Raw genomic sequence first — 22,619 nt, 5'->3', positions numbered from 1 at the left:
AAAATAAAATAAATAAAATACATCTAAACTAGGGAAAATCAGACAAGATGTTTTTGTAATATCGGAAATATAATGATTAACAATGTTTTAGTGAACGTAGTCTAACCTCATAGTCATATGCAAATCAATGGCACAGTCTTTCAACGCTGACCATAGTGCAGAACTGTATATCTATTTTTATTGTATCTTATTTAACTTTTACTCAAACTTTGCAATGGAACATCCTAACTTTGTAATAGCATATATAACTTTATAACTCCAACTTTATACTCTGCTCTGGGATCAATCTGATATCTTATCTAGCCACTCTGCCATTGTGAGATAGAGTCAGTGTCTAGTCTGTTTCCTCCAAGAGCTTCCATTTTTTTGTGTGCCTGGCCTGAATGTCTTGCCAGCCCCTTCAGCCAAAAGCTTTACTGATAAGAGAAGATGAAAGGCATACTACCATCATGGCAGCAAGCAGGTCATAGGGTGTACATGCCAAATTTCTCCTCTTCAATCCCCTCCGGTCCGTCTGTTAAATAGAGACAGAGACAAAATATGGTGTTAAACTTTAGCAAATAGGTTGTTATAAAGTGTTTGTTGCAATGTTTTGTGTGTCATGTAGCAAGAGGGATACATGGAGACCTTAAAGGGGATAAAACATTTTTGATTGATGGGTAACTCCGACCACTGAGGGCAAATATCAGAGTGTTTCAAGTAGAAGGAAGAAAGTGCCATGATAATGATTTAATAAAAGACAGAAAAGGACTGTGTATGTTCTGTGAAATTAATACTCTACTTTAAAGACTAAACTTTAATTTAAAGCTACACTGTGCAACATTTCTTCTGGAGGGCCCACCACCTGCTTGTTTCCATGAAAATATTATTGTTTTGTCTAGAATGTTCCACAGTACAGATTAAACCTATCTATCACAAGGGAGACAAGCAGATTATAGGATACACTATAATTCAGATCTGTGGCCAGTCTGCCCTATTCACAGGAGGAATTATTGTATTTTTACACAATAGAAAAAACTGTAATGAATAAATTTTTAATGTGTTGGAAAATTCAAAGGAAAGCAACAACATCTCCATGGAGAGGTAGCAGACCCTCCACCAGAAAAGTTACGCAGTGCACCTTTAATGGTGGTTGCCTGTCCACTGGTTGCTGGGATACATTCCAGCAACATTTGGTTGCATAGTGACTTGCACTCTTGCCTCCTGCAGACTGTCCTGGGTTTGATTCCTGGAGTCTGAGTGAAATTTGCATATCCTCCCTTGGCACTCTGGTTTCAGCCTCACATGTGCATATAGGCTAATCCTCCCCTTCTGCATGACTCAGGATGTGGAAATAGTTACCCAGATAGTGGTGGCAAGATGGGTCAAATACAGATGACAAATTTCTCCAGGAACAATAAAGTCTCAGAAAAACAAACAAGCAGAAGATCATTTGAAGGCAAAATTTACAGGACTATGGAGTTTCTACATTCTTAGAATATATTATTCCCTGGATTTTGCTGCTGTAAAAAATACAGTTATCTACGGAGCCCGCCCGATGACGTACGTGAAAAAAGATATTAAATCGTGGCCTCAAATTACTATTTCGTTCCCACAATATATAATTCGTTCCCACAGTTTAGCTAAATCGTTCGCACGTTTTAGATATATCACTCGCACGTTTTAGATATATCGTTTGCACGTTTTGATTAAATCGTTCCCACATTTTAGCTAAATCGTTCCCACAAATTAAGAAAATGCCGCCAATTAAACAAACAGGGCGTGGTGTTCGGTTGATTTGGCAAGTTCTTCTTGCATGGCTAGCTGGACCTCGGACTTCAGCAGACACAAATAAAGGTAAGATATATCATCTGACTCAAAAAATCTTTAGTCTGTTTGACAAATTGAATTTGTCCTTTGCTAGTTTTTCTATTTATTCTAAACGGTGGATGTTTGGCTATCTAGAAAACTATTTTGAAAAGTGTTTCTAACAAACCTTACTATAACTAATAGCATAAAACTGAGAACCATTGTCAACTATACAGTATACAAGTTCAATTAAAATATGAAAATGTCGCTGTTTCACCCATTGACTTTTTTCTACATGGTATTGCTTTCATCACACAGTCAGATCACTCCAAAAGCAGTTGACTTGTCTTGAAATTGCAAAATAATTTATATCTTAAGGAGGCATGTAACAGGACACTACTATCTAGAATACACTTTATTACATTAACATGTTTTAGTACATTGTTCTATATTATGAGGTGTACCAACAGTCGATGTATATTTTAGCAAGAATCAAGATCTTGTTAAGTGAGAGATCTGGGCAACGTGATGGTGCATACAATATCTTTCTGTAGCCCTATTACTCCTATTTCTTCAGTCACAATGTTACAAACAAGTTCTGGCCTCTGTCTTCACGTGTGTTACACATTGTATCATGGTAATAGCATAACCATGTATAAAGGTATTCATTAAATATATACTCAGGACAATAAATGCAAAAGTTTTATCAGGTCCTGACACAAAGTACCAGAGTTATTCCAGGAGTGAGGTGCTTGATGCTGAGGACACGGTCTACTTACATGTGTCAATAAGCACTAGTCTTTAAAGTTCACTGTATGCAGGATTTATGTGGCTCTGGATGAAATAAATTGAGGGGTTTCTTGTCAAACTGTTGTGGCCTTCTTTATTTTTTAGCGTCAAGCATAGCGTTAGATTTACGAAATGTTTATTACGTGGTCGTTAGCATATAACTTAATTTCGATGCTAATCGCTACGTCAATGAACAATGCAAAAACAATGCTACATGTGGCAGTGATTTCTATCAGGCTCTGGTGTTACTCACGTGTAGTTGAGTGGTTGTAAGTCTTCAAGTTTGTGGTGATAGATGGCTAACGCTAAGACGAAATTGGGGCTAACACTGGGTCTATACAGGTCTATTCGCATTTCATCCAAATCGGTATCTTACATTCTACATGGATGTGTGTTTGGCACTTGTATTGTAGGCTATAGATGTTACGAGATCAATGTTCTGAGGTGGAAAAACAGAGAAACTTACATTTTCATCCTTCAGTGTCTGGATGACTCCCTCCTCTGTGTTACGCTCCCTCAAAAAAGCAGCAGTTGAGCATCTATTGCTACATGAACACACGGTAAACAATTAGGACAATTTTACTGTCACTTTACTCCATAACATTTCCACTATAAGCAAGCAGCATTAGCTCACTAGTATTTAAGCTAGCATTTTGTTTTGTTTTTTTATTTAGCTATAGCATGCACACTATGCCACGCTACTACACGATCCTGGATTTTATATAAGCCTACATTTACATAAGCATACATTTGAGTAGGGAGGGGGGGTTATATCATCATATAAATAATGATATGTCTTACCTTTATTTGTGTCTGCTGAAGTCCGAGGTCCAGCTAGCCATGCAAGAAGGACTTGCCAAATCAACCGAACACCACGCCCTGTTTGTTTAATTGGCGGCATTTTCTTAATTCGTGGGAACGATTTAGCTAAAATGTGGGAACGATTTAATCAAAACGTGCGAACGATATATCTAAAACGTGCGAACGATATATCTAAAACGTGCGAACGATATATCTAAAACGTGCGAACGATTTAGCTAAAGTGTGGGAACGAATTATATATTGTGGGAACGAAATAGTATTTTGAGGCCACGATTTAATATCTTTTTTCGCGTACGTGATCGTGATGTCATCGGGCGGGCTCCGTAGTTATTCTCTGCTATGATATGAGTTCATCCTCTGCTATTAACCATTAAGTTGGTTAAAAATAATAGTGTACACTTGAGGTATGACTGAAAGTTCAAATCAGCATCTAGTTCACCTTCACGCAGGTTGATTTTGCAGATGCAGAAGATGTGTTCCAGGACATCAAAGAGGCACTTTAACATCAGTTTATTCTTCAAGCTATCATAGAGAAGAGATGTGAGGGAGGATGATTCACACTGAAATGTGCAATTAAGATGTATTAATAAGAGATAATGGCAACACAATGAAATAATTATAGGTATGACGATGTGTACAACACAAATGTCAATAAATTATGCAAGATATTCATAAGATTAATCAAAAAAGAGTATCAAGTGGCTCTCCAGCAATGCATAGGTCTCAATCTTGCACTCGAGTAGCCAAAAAGTCCTAGTTTACAGGTAACCAAAAAGTCTTATCATAATAAACAATGCACTAATCAATTTTAATTAAGACTAGAGTTTGATTTCATGACAAGATCTGTAGACCTATAGAGCATATCTATATCACTGTGTATTCATCCACTCTCTGGTATAAGTGTAAAATGTTTGCATTAGATCATCAGTGATAGTTCGAGTCCAGGGCATCTGAAATAAATATAATCTCATAAGGCTGGAAACCAAAAATAGAAAGGAGTCTTTTAGCATTCTGTTGAAATTCCTCAAGATTTATCTGCTAGCTCCTGAAAGCCCAAACGTTTGACTCTCATCCCAGAGGAAGGTTATTCTGTCATCCATCAAAGCTCCTATAAGCTGCAGTGACTCAGAGCCTGATCATTAAAGCACTCCCGTAAACCCTCTCTACAGTCTGTGGTGCCACCTAAAGCAAATGTAGCAGACAAAGCCTGGGTTTGTGCATTGTCCAAGGTTAATGCTTAAATGTGTTCACGCTGATGACCCAACAGCCAGCTGACCACGCTGCATGTTTTTCACACTCACATTTTTCTCAGATACAACTTCAGTTTACATCACCTCCGACACAGCCTCTGTGGTTTAACTTATCTAACTGCATGTGATGTGAACAAGTCTATAGGGACCAAAAGAGAAGTTTTATGAATGCATGCATCCAGAAGCTATGTTATGAAGATGCTATGAACTTTACACACTGTGGCATTAGTACTGCTCATGGAGACTAAATAGTAGCAGTGACTTAAGAGGAATGAGGGGAAAGGAGTGCAATAAAAATTACTTTACAATTTGGTATCTGCTTTGTTGAGAGGATATGCTCACTCATTTTTCATAATCTAAATAACACATTTGTCAACTGTGTGTCCATTAGGCCTAAATAAATATGCATTCGTTTGTTAATGTTAACCCTTTTTGTTAAACTTTAGTCATTTGTATACTAGCCTATGTGTTTGCGTGGCCAGTGTGTGTGGAGGTAAACATCCTGGTTCCAACAGGTTTCTGCGCCTGCAGTTTATGTGACTATAAAAGAAGAACTTGTGCAAAACGTAGATCATTTAATTCTAAATACCTGACACCTTTCGTTTAGAATTTCATTAGTCACTTTTCTGTCTATGTCCGCACTTTTACAAGCTCTGTTCGGTGATGTCTGACTGGCTGATGGGCTGAATGTTGAACTTGAAGGTAAGGAACCAGAGGCTCCCGTCGCCAGCAGAGGGAGGAGGCAGGCGGGGGCTCGGGAGCAGGCGGGAGCTCGGGTGCACATTTCTCTCGGAGCGCAGGACGCACGGAGCTGCAGCAGGGGCGCACAGTAACTCAGCGGAGGACTATCCTTGTATTTAACTTCAGTCTAAGTTATTGATATTTCTTTTAGCAGACGTAGTAGCCGATCACAGCAGTGCTTTTAAAACTTGCACTATGGAGAAAGTTTATAAGAATCTTCTTTTTCTTTCCTGTATCTTTCTGAACCCGGTAAGTAAACTTCACATGATGATTTATCTTACTTTTGGAAAACAATTAAACAAACAAACAAACAAAAAACTTCTCTCTATAGGGACACTTCTTAACTCGCTGTTTCATTAAGTTGTGCCATGTAGCCTAGTTTGGTCAAAATAATTTAATAGCAGTTCTGAATTATAGGCTACTACTATGTTGTCATTGATTTATTTTACCATTAATTTAAAAAGGCAATGCAAATGAAATGTATTTTGCGTACCATTTTCACTAAGTACCGTTATCATCAGACCTGGTAAAAGGTTTAACAAAGTAGGCTAATAAAATGCTTAAACTATCCAAAGTCCATTAGCCCATTATGTGCTGTTCATTGCACAGGTACAGAAAAAATAAGATATATATTTTTGTCCAAAAAAAAAAAAAAAAAATTTCCCCTAAAAATAGTGAAATTAAGAGACATGTAAGTACTTTCTGCAAATGCCAATATGCACTTAACCAGACCGCTCACTTCACCTGATAATTCGTAATTCACATAGACAATGACATCAAAACTGCTAAAAAGTAGAAGTGCAATGTATATGTCAGAGGAAAACATTTAAGAAGACTCTGAGCCAAAACCATTTTATTTCTTATTATAGTTTGTCAATAAATTAAATGGATTTAGAGGGGTATAGTTACAATTTTGCAGAATAGAAGACATTCAGTGCACACAATAGTAAAGGCATTTAACAGTTTTTCAGTTTAAGGGCAATGTTTGTTTAGTGTCCTTCTGCCAACCACTTGCATCTAAAGGGACATTACGTTATTTACTATGAAAGACATCTATGGAAACTGTAGGTGAGAACTGTGTGGGATGTCATGACAACAAACTCCATTGTGCTCCCTTGCTTCACCTTGCAGTGTCTTCATCTGCGACTGTCTCCAGAGAAGCTCATCTGATTCATGCAGGAATCTAGGAGGTCAAAGAGCTTATTACCGTAGGCCCTATATGCATTTGTATTGGAAGAACCAGATACCATATGGGGCTATCTTTAGGACACTTAATGATGAAATGAATTCTGGGAAGAGCTGAGGTATCCATTGTAGTAGAAGTGGTTTGAGGATGAAAGGGAAGAATGATTGAGTGTGGGAAGTTTTGTGTTGATAGGTTGTTCATTTATCATCACTGACAATACGGCCTCCAATCATAGTTCACTGACGCGATGTGGATGCAACAACTCACTATGGGCAAGCTCTGCCTCAGGAGCCTGATAAATCACAAGCCGAATGAGGGAGTCACCTTGCAGGGGGAACACTGGTCTCACTTGGTGCCTAACAATAGCAGTATAGAGTTGTCTGATTAATGCCCATGGAGAGGAGACGTATACACCTGACTATAAATCTTCCATGTCTGCTCAGCATCACAGCCACAACATGCAGATCACAGCATCCTAATGTTAGATATGTGCATGAATGTCTATGTGATTCATGGATGCTCGCAGGATGGATCATTTGCATTCTCCCATATGTCTGACTCAGTGTGAAAACAATGGAGTATAGAGCAGTGGTTCTTACTATGGAACAGGTGCTACTGAAAGACATTTCATATACATTATTTCTATACAGTTACTGCCTGGTAAAATATTTTTAGACCTCATTTTGTGCTTTGATCGTGCTTCTGGTCTTGTCCTAGTTCACTTTCTTTCTCCATATTATTTAGCAATTCTGTTTGTGTTATTCTTTTAGTTGATATGAATATACAGGTAATGTCTTACATACCATGTACATGGTATTAACATTTTAGCTTATGTAATCCATCTCTAAAGGTAACTCAAATCAATTTGTGATTTATTGTCAACATGAAGAGGTCTGCAGCAGAAAGGGCATCTGGATTAAAACCTGTCATGTGATTCAAGTTCACTGCCAAGTTTGAAACTTTCTCACCTGCCTGCTCAGTGTGGAGTGGGGAAAAAAATACAGAACAATTCAAGACAATAAAGAAATTAAAATATTCTGCTGTTGATTGCTGTAACATTTGCTTTTTATGCAGGCTTTTACAGTGCAGAATCAGATGTGTGACATAAAAAAAGAGATAGAACGAGAGCGTGTCTTGTGTGCGGCTCAAAATGAGGACAAGACAACAGGTTTGTTTACAGGAAATTATTCTTTTGTAATGTTTTAACTAGGCTGCAATGTGCTAATGAATTCATTCACAAGTTATCCTTGGATGACACTCAAATATCTTAGCAACCGTAAAAGACAGAAGAAAGTCTTGAATAAATAATGTTTCCCAGTAAGACATAAACCAAACCTAATTACTGCTTATTCAGTTAGTGTTTTTATTTGTAGAACTACAATGGAAAATATGCATTTTTATTGTGATTCTCAGTTCTAAGTTCTGATCTGTAAGTTGGCCTGGTGCCATGATCTGCTTTTCTCCATAGATAGATGTGTGCTATAATGCTATACTTAGGAACATTTCAGACAAAGCATTTGCATGGAGACAAGAAGGTGGCAAACCCTCCACCAGAAAAGTCACAAAAGTCAGTGTTTTTTCTTTAAATCAACTTCAGTCAAATTCTGCAAAAGATACAATGTTTTTGTATAGATGGTTGTTTCACACCCAGTCAGCTTTATTCTTGTCAGGTTTCAGAATGCTGTGACCTGATTGTGGGTCACCTAAATCTGCTAAAATAGACCATTAGTAAAGAACAATTGTTGTTTTAACTTCAGTAGCTGCAGTAAGTTCAGGTAAAAGTTGGATATATACAAATCACAATGTTATATTTCTCTATAGATTTCTGATTTTAGCAAATATGTAATTGTTGTATTAAATTATAATTGTAATCGAAATAACTGTAAGTATTTGTGACCCAGGTTGTGCTGTCACGTGGGACAAGATTACCTGCTGGCCCAGTGCTGAAGTTGGAGAAGTAGTCACCATCCCTTGCCCGAAATATCTCTTCTACTTTTCAAAGGGCATCCCAATACGTAAGCATCAAATGAATACTTACACTAAGAAATCACACCACATACGTTTGAAACAAAGAACCCTGGTCTGTTTCTGTTTAATTTTACAGGCTTTTTCTTCTGCAAATGCAAACTAGTGCTAATAGAACTATTACCCTTTTTATTATTTCTGCTCCTTGGTCTTTCTTGATTAGCATCGAACAATCTGGCTAATAACATTAACAATGCATAATGTTGATACGGGTGCATCTGCTGACACAAAACTGGACAAGCAGCCAAATGCAGTCAACATTCAGACGTGCCTAACATAAACATACCACACAAAAAGCTTTTAGAAAAACAACTTGTCCTGACATGTTGCTGTAGTCTACGCCACATTAACCACAACAGAGACTTTTCACAAATAAGACATTGTTATTGAACCTTTCACCTTTATATGTGCATTGTCATCGATGCACTGATATATTTCCAAAATAGTGTGACATGTTGTTTTCAGACAAACTGAAGTTTGAAATGGATTGGGGCTATTTTTTATACATATGAAGTATATTTACTGTACACAAAAAAGTGGTTAAGTTTTTTCAAAAGTTCAGTTGTCCAAACATGTCCAGAGCTGTCCTTTTCCTGTTCTTCTGTGTAGAGCCTCTGCAGCTTAGGGCCTTTCGCCTCTGTGCCCTCCATCATGTGGGCTATAAGAGGGAATCGGGCTGGACATTTATCATCAGGATCTGAGATGAGGGCTCCCTGGGAAGCTGTGATTTGACCCAGATGGGAGATAGTGTGACCTGAGTGAGCAGAGCACCCCAGGGGACAGACAGTGGGCAGGGGCAAGAGGAATGGCCAGTTTGGTGGGGTTGAGCTGGAGGTACATATTTCACTGGTATGTCAAAGCATTGGGCCCAATGCTCACACGAGAACAGCAAGGAGCAAAATCTCCTAATGAAGAAAACCTGTGTTACATATGATACAAGTTCTGCTCCTCTGATGCAGTCGATATCAATTATGCACTAAATCAGCAAGTCTCTGTGGTACGCCGTTTTCGGGTCAAGTAAGAGGACCACATTAAACGATGATTAACTGCCTTAGAGCTGGTGCATTGCAAATTCACTTCAGAGTAAAACCCTGTATTTCCTAAACCTGAGATGTTATGTGTGCTGTTCTTGCAGGTCAGAAAGGGGTTACCTTGATTTACATTTAATAGGAACTTGACGTTTTTATAATGTTTCTAACTTGTAGTCCCATTTCCTTTTAAGTGACTTTTAGGATTATGAAAGATTAACCTTATTGACACACGCAGCATACAAGAAAACAGGACTTACGAAATATGGCGCCAGAGAGATTCAAGGGTCAAGCCATAAATTTAGTCGAAGTAGAGTTTGCCATTCTCACGAACTCTTTACCTACCAGGTCTAAGGCAAACACTACCATTCATCTCCTTTAATAACACGGGCCTGCCCACTTTCCTAACCTGTTTGACAGAGCACTACTGTTGTCATGCTATATAGCCCTCTTCTTCCTAAGCTATAATAAGAAAGATTTTAACTACAACATGCAGATGAAGCCATAAAAACAAAATCCAAACACGAGTGGATGATTAACTCGTTTAAGCTCTTCGTGCCGTTGTGCGTGCCGGGACAATCCTTGGAGTCCTGTTTTTGGTTGACGATGAAAGCATTCTTCTGGCAATCCTTCAAACTCACTCCGTCCAGTGGTGGCTAACACAGCAGTGGTCACCATTGTGTGCTGTCATATTGTTTGAATAAGCTAAGCCTCTATCTTCTCTGCAGTGCGGCGCCCAGGTATTTGCAGCCTGCCCAGTTTAATGCAAAATACATTGTAAGACTTTGGCGTTTCCCAACTCAGGTCTTGATTTGATAGAGGCAGCTCAGTGATAGGGTTGGGCAATGGGAGGAATGTCATACATTTTTTATATCTTTGGCCGCATTGAGGGCAGAGATGGTTTCTAGCCAACACACGTAGCTCCATCACTTACAGGAAAGTAAATAAGAGAATGATGTCAATAAATATTTCACAACAAAAGACTTAATAAAATAACAAAGACCTTGTGACAGGATTAGATTAACTTAACAAAATGATTTCATTATTACTAACTGCCAATGCAATGCCCACCATGGATGGACAATATATCTGTGCTAATGTTACGTGATATTGGTGGATTTTTTAAATATAATAGTTTTATATATTTTTATATAATGATATTGTTTTGGTATTGAAGAAAATTGTCAATATATTTAACTCTGATAATTTTTGCTCATACATCAGTCTCAAAGTGTCAGAACTAAAAAAAAAAAAAAAAAAAAAGAGCAATTAAGGTGAACATATGGTGATATATTTACACAATCATCATAAAAATGCAACAAATGATATCAACTAGCAGACATTTTGTAATTATTTTTATAAAGATGAAAATTATTTAATTTGTGAATTTATTTTGTCCTTTAACTTTTAACAAAATAAATAAGAACATTTATTTGCAACCACTGCAAGACAAATATCTGATATTGACTGAAATAAATCCATATCAGACCATCCTTACTGTACAAAATAAAGTTATCTTATTTTTTTGTTTATGTCTAAAAGTTGTCAACTGAAAGTTTAACAGGGCAGCAATCAGCAATTGAGCCCCAAAATATTTCAGTGCCAGTGTATGTGATAAAATGAAAATAGTAAGGAAGGGCATCTGGTGTAAAGCGTATGCCAGATCTAAATAATTCCAACTACTGTTGCAGGAGGAAAGTTTACAACTGAGATAACTCCAGAAAAGAGCTGTAGGAAAAGAGGAAATTGGATTAATCATTGACAAAATGGGCACTTTTTGCATATATTAGCACATTAGCCCTTAACAAGAATCAGATACTGCACAACACAAACATGGTATTTGTATTTGTATATGGTATTTGTAAACAGAAGCCAAGAGCTTTTCACAGAGTGCTATTTTTATGCCAGACTCTCAAGCTTTTTAAGTGAAGGCCTCAGCTGTTTTACCAAGGCAATAACCTAACCAAGTATTACAACCATGACACCAAGTAACCAATACCTGTGGGCAGCAAGCAGCTAGCAAAGCTTTATTTTGATAACTTGAAGTGCTAATGGAGCCTTGAGCTGTGCCAAGTTAATGTTCAACTCAATTGAATTTGTCTCGCCTTGTGACCTGTGTACATTGGCACAGTGATGGCATTTGTACAATTGCAAAGTCTTATCTTACTGATTTCATTTGAACACAAATCCACAATACCTAGACTTGGAGTTGGACTTTTTACATCACAATTTTGTTGTATCATGTCGTGTGGTAACCTGCAGCACACACGCCAAGAGGAAATGGTAGAATTTAATTTATGCCACCTTGTGTTTATTAGGTCACTTGGCAAACAACAATTTGGGTCCCTGTGAAATGTTTAAATATCATTACAAGGATGTGGTTGCTACAATTACACTTGGTTCGTAAAAAATTATATGGCTTTAAATAAATATTATTATCAATATATTAAAATGTATTTCATGAAAATTAAAAGGAAATCATGAGATAGCAATATAACTTGTTTCATGCTTGTACTTGTTATAAGTTGAAAGTTCCAATTCCAATCTTTGTCATTATTAGTGTTTTCATCATCGGTGGAGTCTTCAGAGTCTTGTTAAAACTGTGTTGATGAGAGCTGCAGCATCCAAATTACATCACAATATTATTTCATATCAAAGCAAAAACTATACATCGTGAGTGATATGATATATCCCAGGCCTATTTCTCACTGACTTCACTCATCATTAGTTTACTCAAAGATGTATTTCCTTGATTCATGCTTGTCAATCTTGTATTGCCCTGCATTATAGACTTGAGTGCTCAGAAAATCTGTCTTTTGTCACCTACCCTTATGTTCACCCACTTCCCTGCATTTACTTCCAAATATCTATACATTTCAAATTCTAGGTCATATAAGAAGGGTCAAAAAGGTCTTGTAGCCATTTTTCAGCTACAAAAACAAAAATCCTTTGCTCGCTACAGTTAAAAATACTGCTGAGTTGGGGTATCTAAGTACATAATGCTTATCAGAGCACACTGTCAAGCACATTTAAGCTTTAGATTTTTCCCTATGCTTCTTCCTTGTTCCCTTGGATAGTTAAGCCTCTCTTTATGGGCATCAAATGAACTTGGACCTCATTCCTTCCTCCATGGGCACAACCGAGTAAAAATATCTCTGGCTTCTAGATGACTATATTGGCCAGATAGTGCGTGTGGTTGGAGAATAATTAAGACTCAGATGGAGGGGAATACACAGGGGAAATGTCCTTATATCTCTGAGCCAATAGGACCATTGAACTCCAGCAGCACAGTGCTTTCTTTTAGTGTTTGGACTAATCCACTGGGACAAATGTGTCTTGTTGTGGCTTACTTATGTGTCTGATAAAATAAAGGTCTTATATATAAACACATCATTTCAAGTGAAGTACAAATGATATGTTCTCTGTGTCCTTCTGCTCATTAGGAAACCTGTCACAGACCTGCACTGAAGGTGGCTGGAGTCCAATCAGCCTGGAGTCCTACATAATGGACTGTGAATACAACCCCAACAGCACTACGGATGACACTGAGGTTGGTATAGCAACTGCCTGCCCATGTCCAAACGTATGCACGTTCACCTTGTTCCTCCTGTGTTCACAGGGCGAGTTCTATGGTGCCATCAAAGTGGGCTACACCATTGGTCACAGTGTATCTCTCATATCCCTGACAGTTGCCATCATAATACTCTGTGTATTTCGGTAAGACACCTATAATGACTCATAAACGATGGGCAAATATCTTTCCACTACAGCATTTAGTGCATTTATGTTTGTGACTTTTGCTCTGGGATCCACCTTCTCCATTTTATTGAAGTTTTACAGTGCTCTTCTCACACTTTTACAGTGTTTTTCTCTCCAAAGTGCCAAATTTGACATTATCTTGCTAGACTACTTTAAACAGAGTCTTCACAGGAGATAGTCCATAAACATTTATTCTTCTCTTTGTTGATAACATATTTCTATGTGACATTTAATCTCAGCATGTTCAGTATCTGCATGTTGATAATTTCTGATCAAAAGAATGGCTCTGGAGACATGCAATAAGCCTTTTATTGAACCAAACAGCAGACTTATGTTTACTCTGATGGTTATGAAATGCTGCAGCTTGGACTGAGACACAGGATGTGCACAGGCTGTTTATGTTTGTGCTCTGCAGCTGTGGGGTGCAGTGTGTCATCACCCCATTCGATGGCCAGGCCTGATGGCTCTGTACATTTCACACCAATCAGACGATCACTGGGAAGCCATGCACTTGAAAGAGACTTCACTTTAGTGACCTTTGAGAAAAGGATCTTTTTGTGGTTGTGGGGATGTTTTCTCATTTTTTCCTGATAACTATATGGCTGATGATAAAAGCACGCACTAATGTGTGATAGAGGTTTTATGTGTCACTTGACCTTTAGATAACAGATAACACAGCCATAGCTTCTGCAGTAAGTGCTGATAAAGATCACCTATCATGTTCACACATTTGTTTTACATTGTTGTGACTTTGTGAATGTAGTTCATCTCATAAGAGTCGAGTAAACAGCTTATGGCAATAGTTTTGGATTACTTGATATTGTTCTTGTTGCTATCACGCTTATATTTAGTGAAAACATGCTTCTCCAAAGGAGTTTTTATAGTTTTTTTTTTTTTAACACTTTTTACACACTATTTCCAACTGATAATTTCTACTTTTTCTAGGAAGCTGCACTGCACGAGAAACTACATCCACATGCACCTGTTTGTGTCATTTATTCTCAAAGCCATATCTGTGTTTATTAAGGACGTTGTTCTCTATGATGTTGGTGAGGCCGAAAACTGCCACGCCACTGTGAGTATGCTTGCTCTTACCTTCTACTTCCTGTTTTTGATGGGAGAAGTTTTAAATAAAGCTATCTCTTCTCTGACTTGAATGCTTTGTGCTGCACTATGTAATGTACAAAGGGTCAGGTGCACCTGGGTGTAACACTATTTGTCATACGCTGTGGAGCTTTTTCAATCTGTGGAGCAGGATGTTGTCAAAGTGACTGTTTGCAAAACATTTACTTCAGAAAGCTTTGTCACCGATACCACCAACTAAAAGTTTGTAAAAAACAAAAATTCTACTTATAATTACAAAAAAATGCACAAATGTCACAGTGGTGTTTGTTTTGTTTCAGCACGACTCTAGCTTAATCTTTACGAGGGAGGATTAAGTCAGCAGACTGTAAATCAGCTTTTTTACAGTCTCTGAGGGCTGCTTGTTAATGGTCCAGTTTAGATGTATTTCCTCTTAAGAGCACACACTTTAGTCCGGTTTAAACACAGCTGCTAACCCCCTGGACAATTTAAAAAAACATACACTGGCACAAGAATGTCTAGAGAGAATGCTCTGCCTGCATTACAGTCCACCCTGACCCAATATTTGTACAAATACCTTAATTCCTGTTTTTGATATATTTGTCTTCATTGAAACATATTGAAAGATACATGAATATGGAGATATCTCATTAAAAGTTTGTGATTTATGAGCCTGAATTGCTGCAAATGTGGGTCATTGATACTTTATAAGAGGCCACTTCTGTTGTAGTGACACAGAAAGCTCTGAGCACCTTTTATCTAAAAAGGCTTATTAAAAAAATAAACCAAACCCTCAATATGAAGTGTAATATAAAACAAATCATAATTGTAGTAATTTAATTTAAGAATGAATAAGAATTGAGATCTTTTTTTCTGTTCCTGTTACTCATATCCTTATTTACTTTAAGTAAACTGCAGAAGTGGAAACTTGTTTCTTTATCTGTATACAGGGGTTATTTATTAACACATGTGCTTGTTTTGTAGGTGGGCTGCAAAGCTGTAGTGGTCTTCTTTCACTATGGTGTCATGGCGAGTTACTTCTGGCTGTTGGTTGAAGGACTTTACCTCCACGCCCTTTTAGCTGTTTCTTTCTTCTCAGAGAGGAAGTACTTTTGGTGGTACATCCTAATTGGCTGGGGTAGGTTAAGTTAATTTTTTTTTCTTCTTTGAACTTAGGCTAGTTATTTCTTTACATCAAAGAATGTCTATGGTTTACATGACAACAAGTGGAAGTTATCAGAAATGTGTCTGTCACAAACTCATGCAATACTTGTACCTGTACACCCTACTTTTAATTGAGTTTAAATGATGTACAGGCTTTTAGTGGCAGCAGCATTCATTCTTCGCATCAGGCTATGGCAGGTACAACATGGGCTTTATTTTTACCTAGAATCCTACATAATGCCCCTTTAGTATAAAAAGAGCATGTTTCTTTTAGTGATTGTGCTTGGCATCATCTGTCTGTCCTCATCCAGACTAAATTGACATGGAAATTAATCTCCAAGCTTGAATTCATTTGCACAGGTGCCACAGAAATATGCCACATGCTTCACATTGAAATGAGGCTGTTGTGTTGTTTTTAAATTAGAAGCAGCAGGCCACCTCATCACAGGTCCTGGTCTAATGCAGAGCTGTCAGTCTGTGGATGCCTCTGACAGAGAAGACACTACATTATGAGGCCTTTTTGATAGAGTCATCTCTGCATCCATTTTTATGAGATTAGAACTGTACTTTTGCAATAGAAACCTGAGTATAACAACCACAAGTACACTTGTTTGGACACCATGTCATGTTATGTTCTACTTCTCTATGAAAAAATGATCATCAGTGTGTATGTATGTGTATAGCATAAGCTGTGGTAATGAGTGGCTAGCACCCCTTTCTTTCAGCAAAGACTATTGATTGAATCAGCCAGACATTGGCCTGAGAGTAGACATTATTTTGTGTTAATGTGACTGTTGTCTAACTGATAAATCGGGACTGGGTTAAATCCCGAGAGCAGAGTTTGCCTGTCTGTATGTTCATTTCTTTGTGGATTAATACACTTTGAGCTCAGTCTTAAGTTGTTGTTTTTGTTTTCTTGTGGTACTCCAGTCCCATACTAGTAAATGCATATGATTGGTGGTGGTAATTTCCTCTCCTTCTGACCCTGGCTCCTATCTTTGTATTAACCTGCTCTACATGGTCTGGGTGCTTTTATTTTACTATTTTGTGTGTTAATAAATAACTATTCCTAATATGGAGCTTGGTTCCAAATTTTCCCCAGTAGCCTTCAGCATCATGAGCTTCATTCGAGTGGAGCTGAACACTGTAGGTGACGTGACACTACCCTAGTCCACTTCTTTATACAATCCTGTTTGCTCCAGTAAGGTTAAGAACTACATAGAAACGATGTACAACAAACAACTTTTTATTGAAATGTGATGACCATAGTGTCTTAGTGCTTGGTATCAAACATGAAATTCCACACATTACTTTATGTATTTTGCAGGAGCACCAACTATATTCATCTCCTCGTGGGTCATTACAAAAGCCTGGCTAAATGACCCGGGGTAAGTGAATCATCTGCATTATTGTACTTTGATTCAATAAGTAGTACCACAACACGTTTTTGTTGAACAAGTAGGCATTATTTTTATAGCATTTCTCTGAAGAGGCTTGTGCAAAACTATTAATGAATAACAGACCAAAATGACACTATCTCTGTGCCACAAATCATCACATATGAATACTGTGTATATAATTTTGAACTGAAACAGTGAGGGTAAACTCACAGAAGATCTGGAGTTAAAATCAGCAGCACTGAATATTTTTAATGTAATGTTCAAAGACTGCCGTTAACTTGCCTTATTAGTAAAAATATGTTATTAACATTTAGTTTTCTTAAATGGGTTTCATCATTATAACAAGGATTGAGAACTTATCTCTTTCTGTATCTCTTTCTCCCACAGTTGTTGGGAAATTATTGATGACATCCCATGGTGGATCATTAAAACACCTATTTTAGTAACTATACTTGTGAGCATTATTTCATTGGTTAGTTATATTTTATTAAACACTGGGGTCTCATAAATAATCAGCTTCTTCTTTTTCTTGCTTTAGATCAACTTTTTTCTTTTTATCTGCATAATCCGGATTCTGCGTCAGAAGATGAATTGCCCAGATATTGGAAGAAAAGAATCCAATCAATATACGTAAGATTTACAGTTTTAAAATTAATTTTGTGTTTTTGGCAATGAACTGTTGTTATTCTCGCCCATACATTGACAAATGCCTTGATGTTTTTGTAGAAGACTGGCCAAATCAACGCTACTGCTGATACCACTGTTTGGAATAAACTACATTATTTTTGCTTTTATCCCGGACAACATTCACCCACAAGTGAGGATGGTATTTGACCTTATTCTGGGATCATTTCAGGTAAAAAAAAACAACATATTTTTGAATTTCAAACAATTGCTTAACCCGTTTGCTGTATTAAAGAAGATACAAAAAACGTGTACTAAACAGGGGAAAACCATTATCATTTTGCCTTATCTTGCAGTAATAAATAGTGCCAGCAACTGTATCAGGGAACCAGACGCCCTATGTTTCTCAAAGTTTAATTATTTGTTCTTATACAGACATTTGTCAGAAAGTTGGCCTCTGACAGTTACACAGGGGTTGAATTAAGATGATTTTCAACAGTTTACAAATAGGTTTCTTTCAGGTTCTAGGAAATATTCAAACTTATGATCCATAAATGTTTGAACTTTATCATTATTTGTTAAGGATTGGCTCCATAAACGCCATATTAATCTTATCGCTGTCAACTGACAACCAATGCAAATTTGGTGTTGAATAATGCCAATACTTTCTACTTCATGTGCATAGACCTGCAATCTGACAGGCAAGGAGCCGATTCCACTATAAGCTATAGGTATAACAGTCTGAGAGAAGAACTAAGCCTAAATATGCATGGTTTGTGTGTTAAACATGTGTGAATGATACAAAACACAACTCAAGGTATGTTTTTGACAAGGAAACCACAACAACAAACAAACAACAGTTATAACATGGATCTGAAATTAGTGTAATATTTAAATTAAAACCAAGACATTAGCTGTGTCACTTTGTTGGTCATCATGATCCAAAGCTCATTTTCCACCCAAGAAATCTGTCCACTTTGCACCAGACAAAATATAAAAAATGTTACAATTCACTGATCATTTTCAAAACTTTTCCATGAAACTCCCTTTTTCCTGCCATGGGACATTACAACAGTGGACAGGCAGTGTGTTTAGTGCTTAGTTTGTGTGTATGTTGTACAATTGCGTAATAATTCTCAGGATTTACTGTCTTTGAAATTGAATACAAACACTCAGAGCCAAGCACAATGATGGAAACCTCGCTATGGAAACTGTTCATAATTTATATGAAGTTTCAGCCACGCTCTCTTGGGAATAATCTCTAAATGATGAAGCTCCTGCCTGTATCTCTGTCCGCTCAGAATCACGCGATCATTATTCATCTGAAAATGTTTTCAGCAGCTGTTTGATTTAAAGATGGGCCTGTTGTTATTCACCCTGTGTCCTGTGTCTCTTAGGGGTTTGTTGTAGCCGTGCTGTACTGCTTTCTCAATGGAGAGGTAAGTTCATTTAAGTTTATTGCGACATAATGTATATTATTTATTTTCAAGCAAAAGGAGATTTTTTTTTCCTTAAAAACAGCAATAACAACATGGATTTCCCTCTGTGCAATACCATGTAAATAAGAAAACATCAAACCACTAACAAAACAATTGTAGTACTTTGTGTATTTACTTTAGGGCTTTGTTCAGACCCACTTTTACTCTCTGGCTTTTAAAACCTCGTGAGTTGTGTGGTCCTCTGTGTTTTTTAGTAATTAATAAAAAACTATATATATTATTTTATTAATATTATTTATTGCTATTTTATGGGTTTGCTTTTATTTTACTTAACTTATTTTAGTGTATATATTTTTTTATCTATATACATTTTTTCATTAAAACATTTTTGGTCTATCAATATGAGGAAAAAAATATGATTTTCACAGCCCTACTAACAATGAAACTTTTTTTTTTGCAAATTTGTAAATCCAATTAATGAAATGGCACGATAAAACCTTGCCTGGACATGATAAATAAGCCCCCTTCCCCATCATCCCCTCTTATGCTGTTTGCCTGCCTGTCTGTCTCGTTTCTGTGGCAGGTGCAGTCGGAGATTAAACGTAAGTGGCGCAGATGGATGTTGCAGCGTTTCCTGGGAGCGGACCTGAAGTACCAGCAGCCTTCACTCGGCAGCAACGGCAACAACTTCAGCACTCAGATCAGTATGTTGACCAAATGCAGCCCCACTACTCGCCGCGCCTCAACTACCTGTCAGGAACACTTTTCTTCCATATAAAACGAACATTGCAAGTTTGAAGCCTTCATATTGTTATTTTCTCTAAAGATGCTCACTTGGACTGTTGAAGCAAAGATGGGGTCTGTTACTAAATGTCTTTTATGATGTTTTTTTTTTCTTTGAAGTCTTATCAAAGTGCCAGGATTCCTACCAAAGTGAAAGTACAATTTATTCACCTGTCAGCAATAACAAAAATGTGCTATGTGACTTAAGCATTATAGCATCATTACCATCTCAACCAAGACTATACCATTTTATGTGCAGTGAAGTACCACTTAATAAGCACTTAGAGATTGCATGGCCATAGCTACTTGTCATATCCTGAAATGTGTTGTAATTTACCTGACTAGACTTTTTTTATTTTTATTTAATTATTTGCTCCCTCACAATGGTGAAATCATATTGCTCAAAACTGGATTCAGACTGACAGGGTAAATGCGTAAGTACTGTATATAGCAATAGTACTGCAATTCTGCTAAACCCTTTATTAGGCCCATTACGGAACATTTTTACATTTTACATTTTAACTATGATTTTCTAGACCTTTAACTTTGTCTCACGCTGAGTTTTCATTCAAATGATATTAAAATTCACTTTCTAAAATCGAAAATCATTCCAAGTACGCCCTGGTCCCTGTACCCTTGGTTGAAAAACTGCCAACAAACACTTTCTAAAACTTCACCTCCCTTCTGACCAGTATCATATCTACATCTACATTTTTTTCCATACATGTCATCATGTTGTTGTATTTTTACTTGTAAATTCTAGCGACAGCAAAAAGGGACCACTTTGTCAAGCAATATCACGGTTACACACACTGGACTAGTTCTTACAAAACCAGCCCTCAGTCTTCATTACAGCTAACACATGAATACTATGGGAAGCAGATCTTTATGGTCACTGTGTTACATCAAGTGAATAAAAAATTGGACCAGTCTATCCATCTGTTGTTAAGATGAATAGACCTATATCTAATAAGAGCCATGATGTTTATTAAAAGGCTTTTGTTCAATGTAGGGCCAAGGCACTTAACCTAATGGCCTATGTTGCTGAGGGGACCAGTGTTAGCATTAATGAAAGTGTGAGTCTGTAAAAAGCGGCTGTCACAGTGAATGCGCTCATATCATAACCAGCTTCTGTCCCGCCCACGACACATGTACACATGCAGGGCATAAAGAACATAACATTCCAGTGAAGGAGGGGGCAAGAAACTTCGCTTTTAAAAGGCATACAGATGCATCTAAAACACTGATGAACACATGAATCCTGTAGTTAAGGCTGGGTAGTTAATTTTCAGTACTAGTACTTAAATTATACTTACAATATCAGTACCTAAACAACAACTTGTTTAAGTATGCATGCTACAGTAATTTTGATAAATAAATAATAATTATAATAATAATTATAATAATTAAAATAATTATAATAAAATAATTAATCATTATAAGCATTCTCTGGGTAAATGAAATGTTTTTCATCATTTATGTGTGCTGGTATATCGCTGTATTAGGACCACCCAAGAGTAAAAAGTTTCCAAAGAAAACATTTTAGATAGTAGTGTACTAGTAGTCTCAACACCCTTTTTTCAGCACCAGTTTTATGTGTATGTAGAAGAAGTACTGTTAAATAGTACCCAGCCCTATATATAGTTTGGATAAAAGTAAAAATCACAGTTTCAGTATACACACAGGCATAGCACTGTGGCCACCCACAGCTCAGACAGGTTGCTCTATCGCAGTATTAACTGCAGAGACAGATTTCTCTCTGGGGTCCAACCTGACCTTAACCTGACACAGTTACACATCCTGCATTTTTAAGTGGATAATGTTACGGCTTTCAGTTAAAGGATGTCTCACCCAATCGATTGCACTGTGATTTTTTAAACAAGACAGGAATTGAACTGCCATCCCCAGTTAATACCTATTGCCCTTGCTCATCAGATTAAAAGTAACACTTTTTTCATGCTTTCTTAGATGCGACTGTAATGTAAGGATCATATCCCTGGTAAATGTATATAAGCGGATGATTAAAGAAAACTTTATTGCTTTTACAATTAAATTATAAACAGGATCTTTTCTAGCTTTTTCACACATTGCAATGTTCAAGCCTATGTAAAGTAAATGCCTTTTTGTTCCTTATAGTTTCCATTCAAGCCATAAAGTGGGTATTTTCTATAAACGCCAAGTACCTCAGACATGATCTCACTTTTGCTATTGTAAATAATGTGAATGTATTAATGTTTAATGGTGATGACGTAGTGCTCAGGTGACCACTGTTTACATTGAAGCTGTGTGTTTTTCAAACATGGTACATACATGTACTGTTAAAACGTGTCTTATATTTGTGTCCCATGATATAAAATTATTTGCACTGGACATGCATCCATTCATCAGAGCTTTATTTCTGGAATAAAAAGTGATAAAACCATATAACAAAATTACATACAAATAATAGCCCAGGATTAGTAAAAATATACAATAGTAGTACCCATTCTAATCTCGTAGTTATCTTCTAGTTCAGGGGTAAAATACTCAACCAACAGAGGCTGAAATTTCCTATACTGTTACTTTTTCCATCCACCATTATTAACAATGTATGTTTGGAATTTGTTTGGCTCTGCAATCATTGGTTGCAATAGTTTATAAATTATTTTTAAAAATGGATCTCTGCCAACAATGTCCTCCATGGCCCCTGACTGGCCTTTCTTTAAAAAGATTGCAAAAATATTTAGGGCTTTTGAAAA

At 37.0% G+C, this 22,619-nt stretch overlaps 1 protein-coding gene across 1 annotated transcript; it reads left to right on the top strand.

The window, feature by feature from the left end:
• The first annotated feature begins 5,506 nt into the window (after positions 1 to 5,506).
• Positions 5,507 to 21,149, top strand: LOC110170408 (vasoactive intestinal polypeptide receptor-like). The gene is made up of 13 exons (XM_020936055.2): positions 5,507 to 5,639; positions 7,651 to 7,744; positions 8,478 to 8,591; positions 13,073 to 13,179; positions 13,249 to 13,346; positions 14,334 to 14,463; positions 15,456 to 15,609; positions 16,963 to 17,023; positions 17,423 to 17,489; positions 17,574 to 17,665; positions 17,762 to 17,891; positions 19,057 to 19,098; positions 19,682 to 21,149. Exons 1-13 carry the CDS (start codon positions 5,586 to 5,588, stop codon positions 19,874 to 19,876), a joined length of 1,338 nt encoding a protein of 445 aa, XP_020791714.2. The 5' UTR covers positions 5,507 to 5,585; the 3' UTR covers positions 19,877 to 21,149.
• The last annotated feature ends 1,470 nt before the right edge of the window (positions 21,150 to 22,619 follow it).

The sequence above is a fragment of the Boleophthalmus pectinirostris genome, unplaced genomic scaffold, assembly GCF_026225935.1.
Source record: "Boleophthalmus pectinirostris isolate CB_2022bp ecotype Guang Dong unplaced genomic scaffold, ASM2622593v1 HiC_scaffold_16, whole genome shotgun sequence".
Classification (NCBI taxonomy): domain Eukaryota; kingdom Metazoa; phylum Chordata; class Actinopteri; order Gobiiformes; family Gobiidae; genus Boleophthalmus; species Boleophthalmus pectinirostris.
This window is presented reverse-complemented; position numbering and strand designations above follow the sequence as displayed.

What these genes read in the sequence shown, in the direction of transcription:
- LOC110170408 (XM_020936055.2), top strand. Translation starts at nt 5,586, where the DNA reads ATGGAGAAAGTTTATAAGAATCTTCTTTTTCTTTCCTGTATCTTTCTG. An exon ending in CCTGTATCTTTCTGAACCCG is followed by an intron (nt 5,640 to 7,650) that starts GTAAGTAAACTT and finishes CTTTTTATGCAG; the next exon opens with GCTTTTACAGTGCAGAATCA. An exon ending in AAATGAGGACAAGACAACAG is followed by an intron (nt 7,745 to 8,477) that starts GTTTGTTTACAG and finishes TTTGTGACCCAG; the next exon opens with GTTGTGCTGTCACGTGGGAC.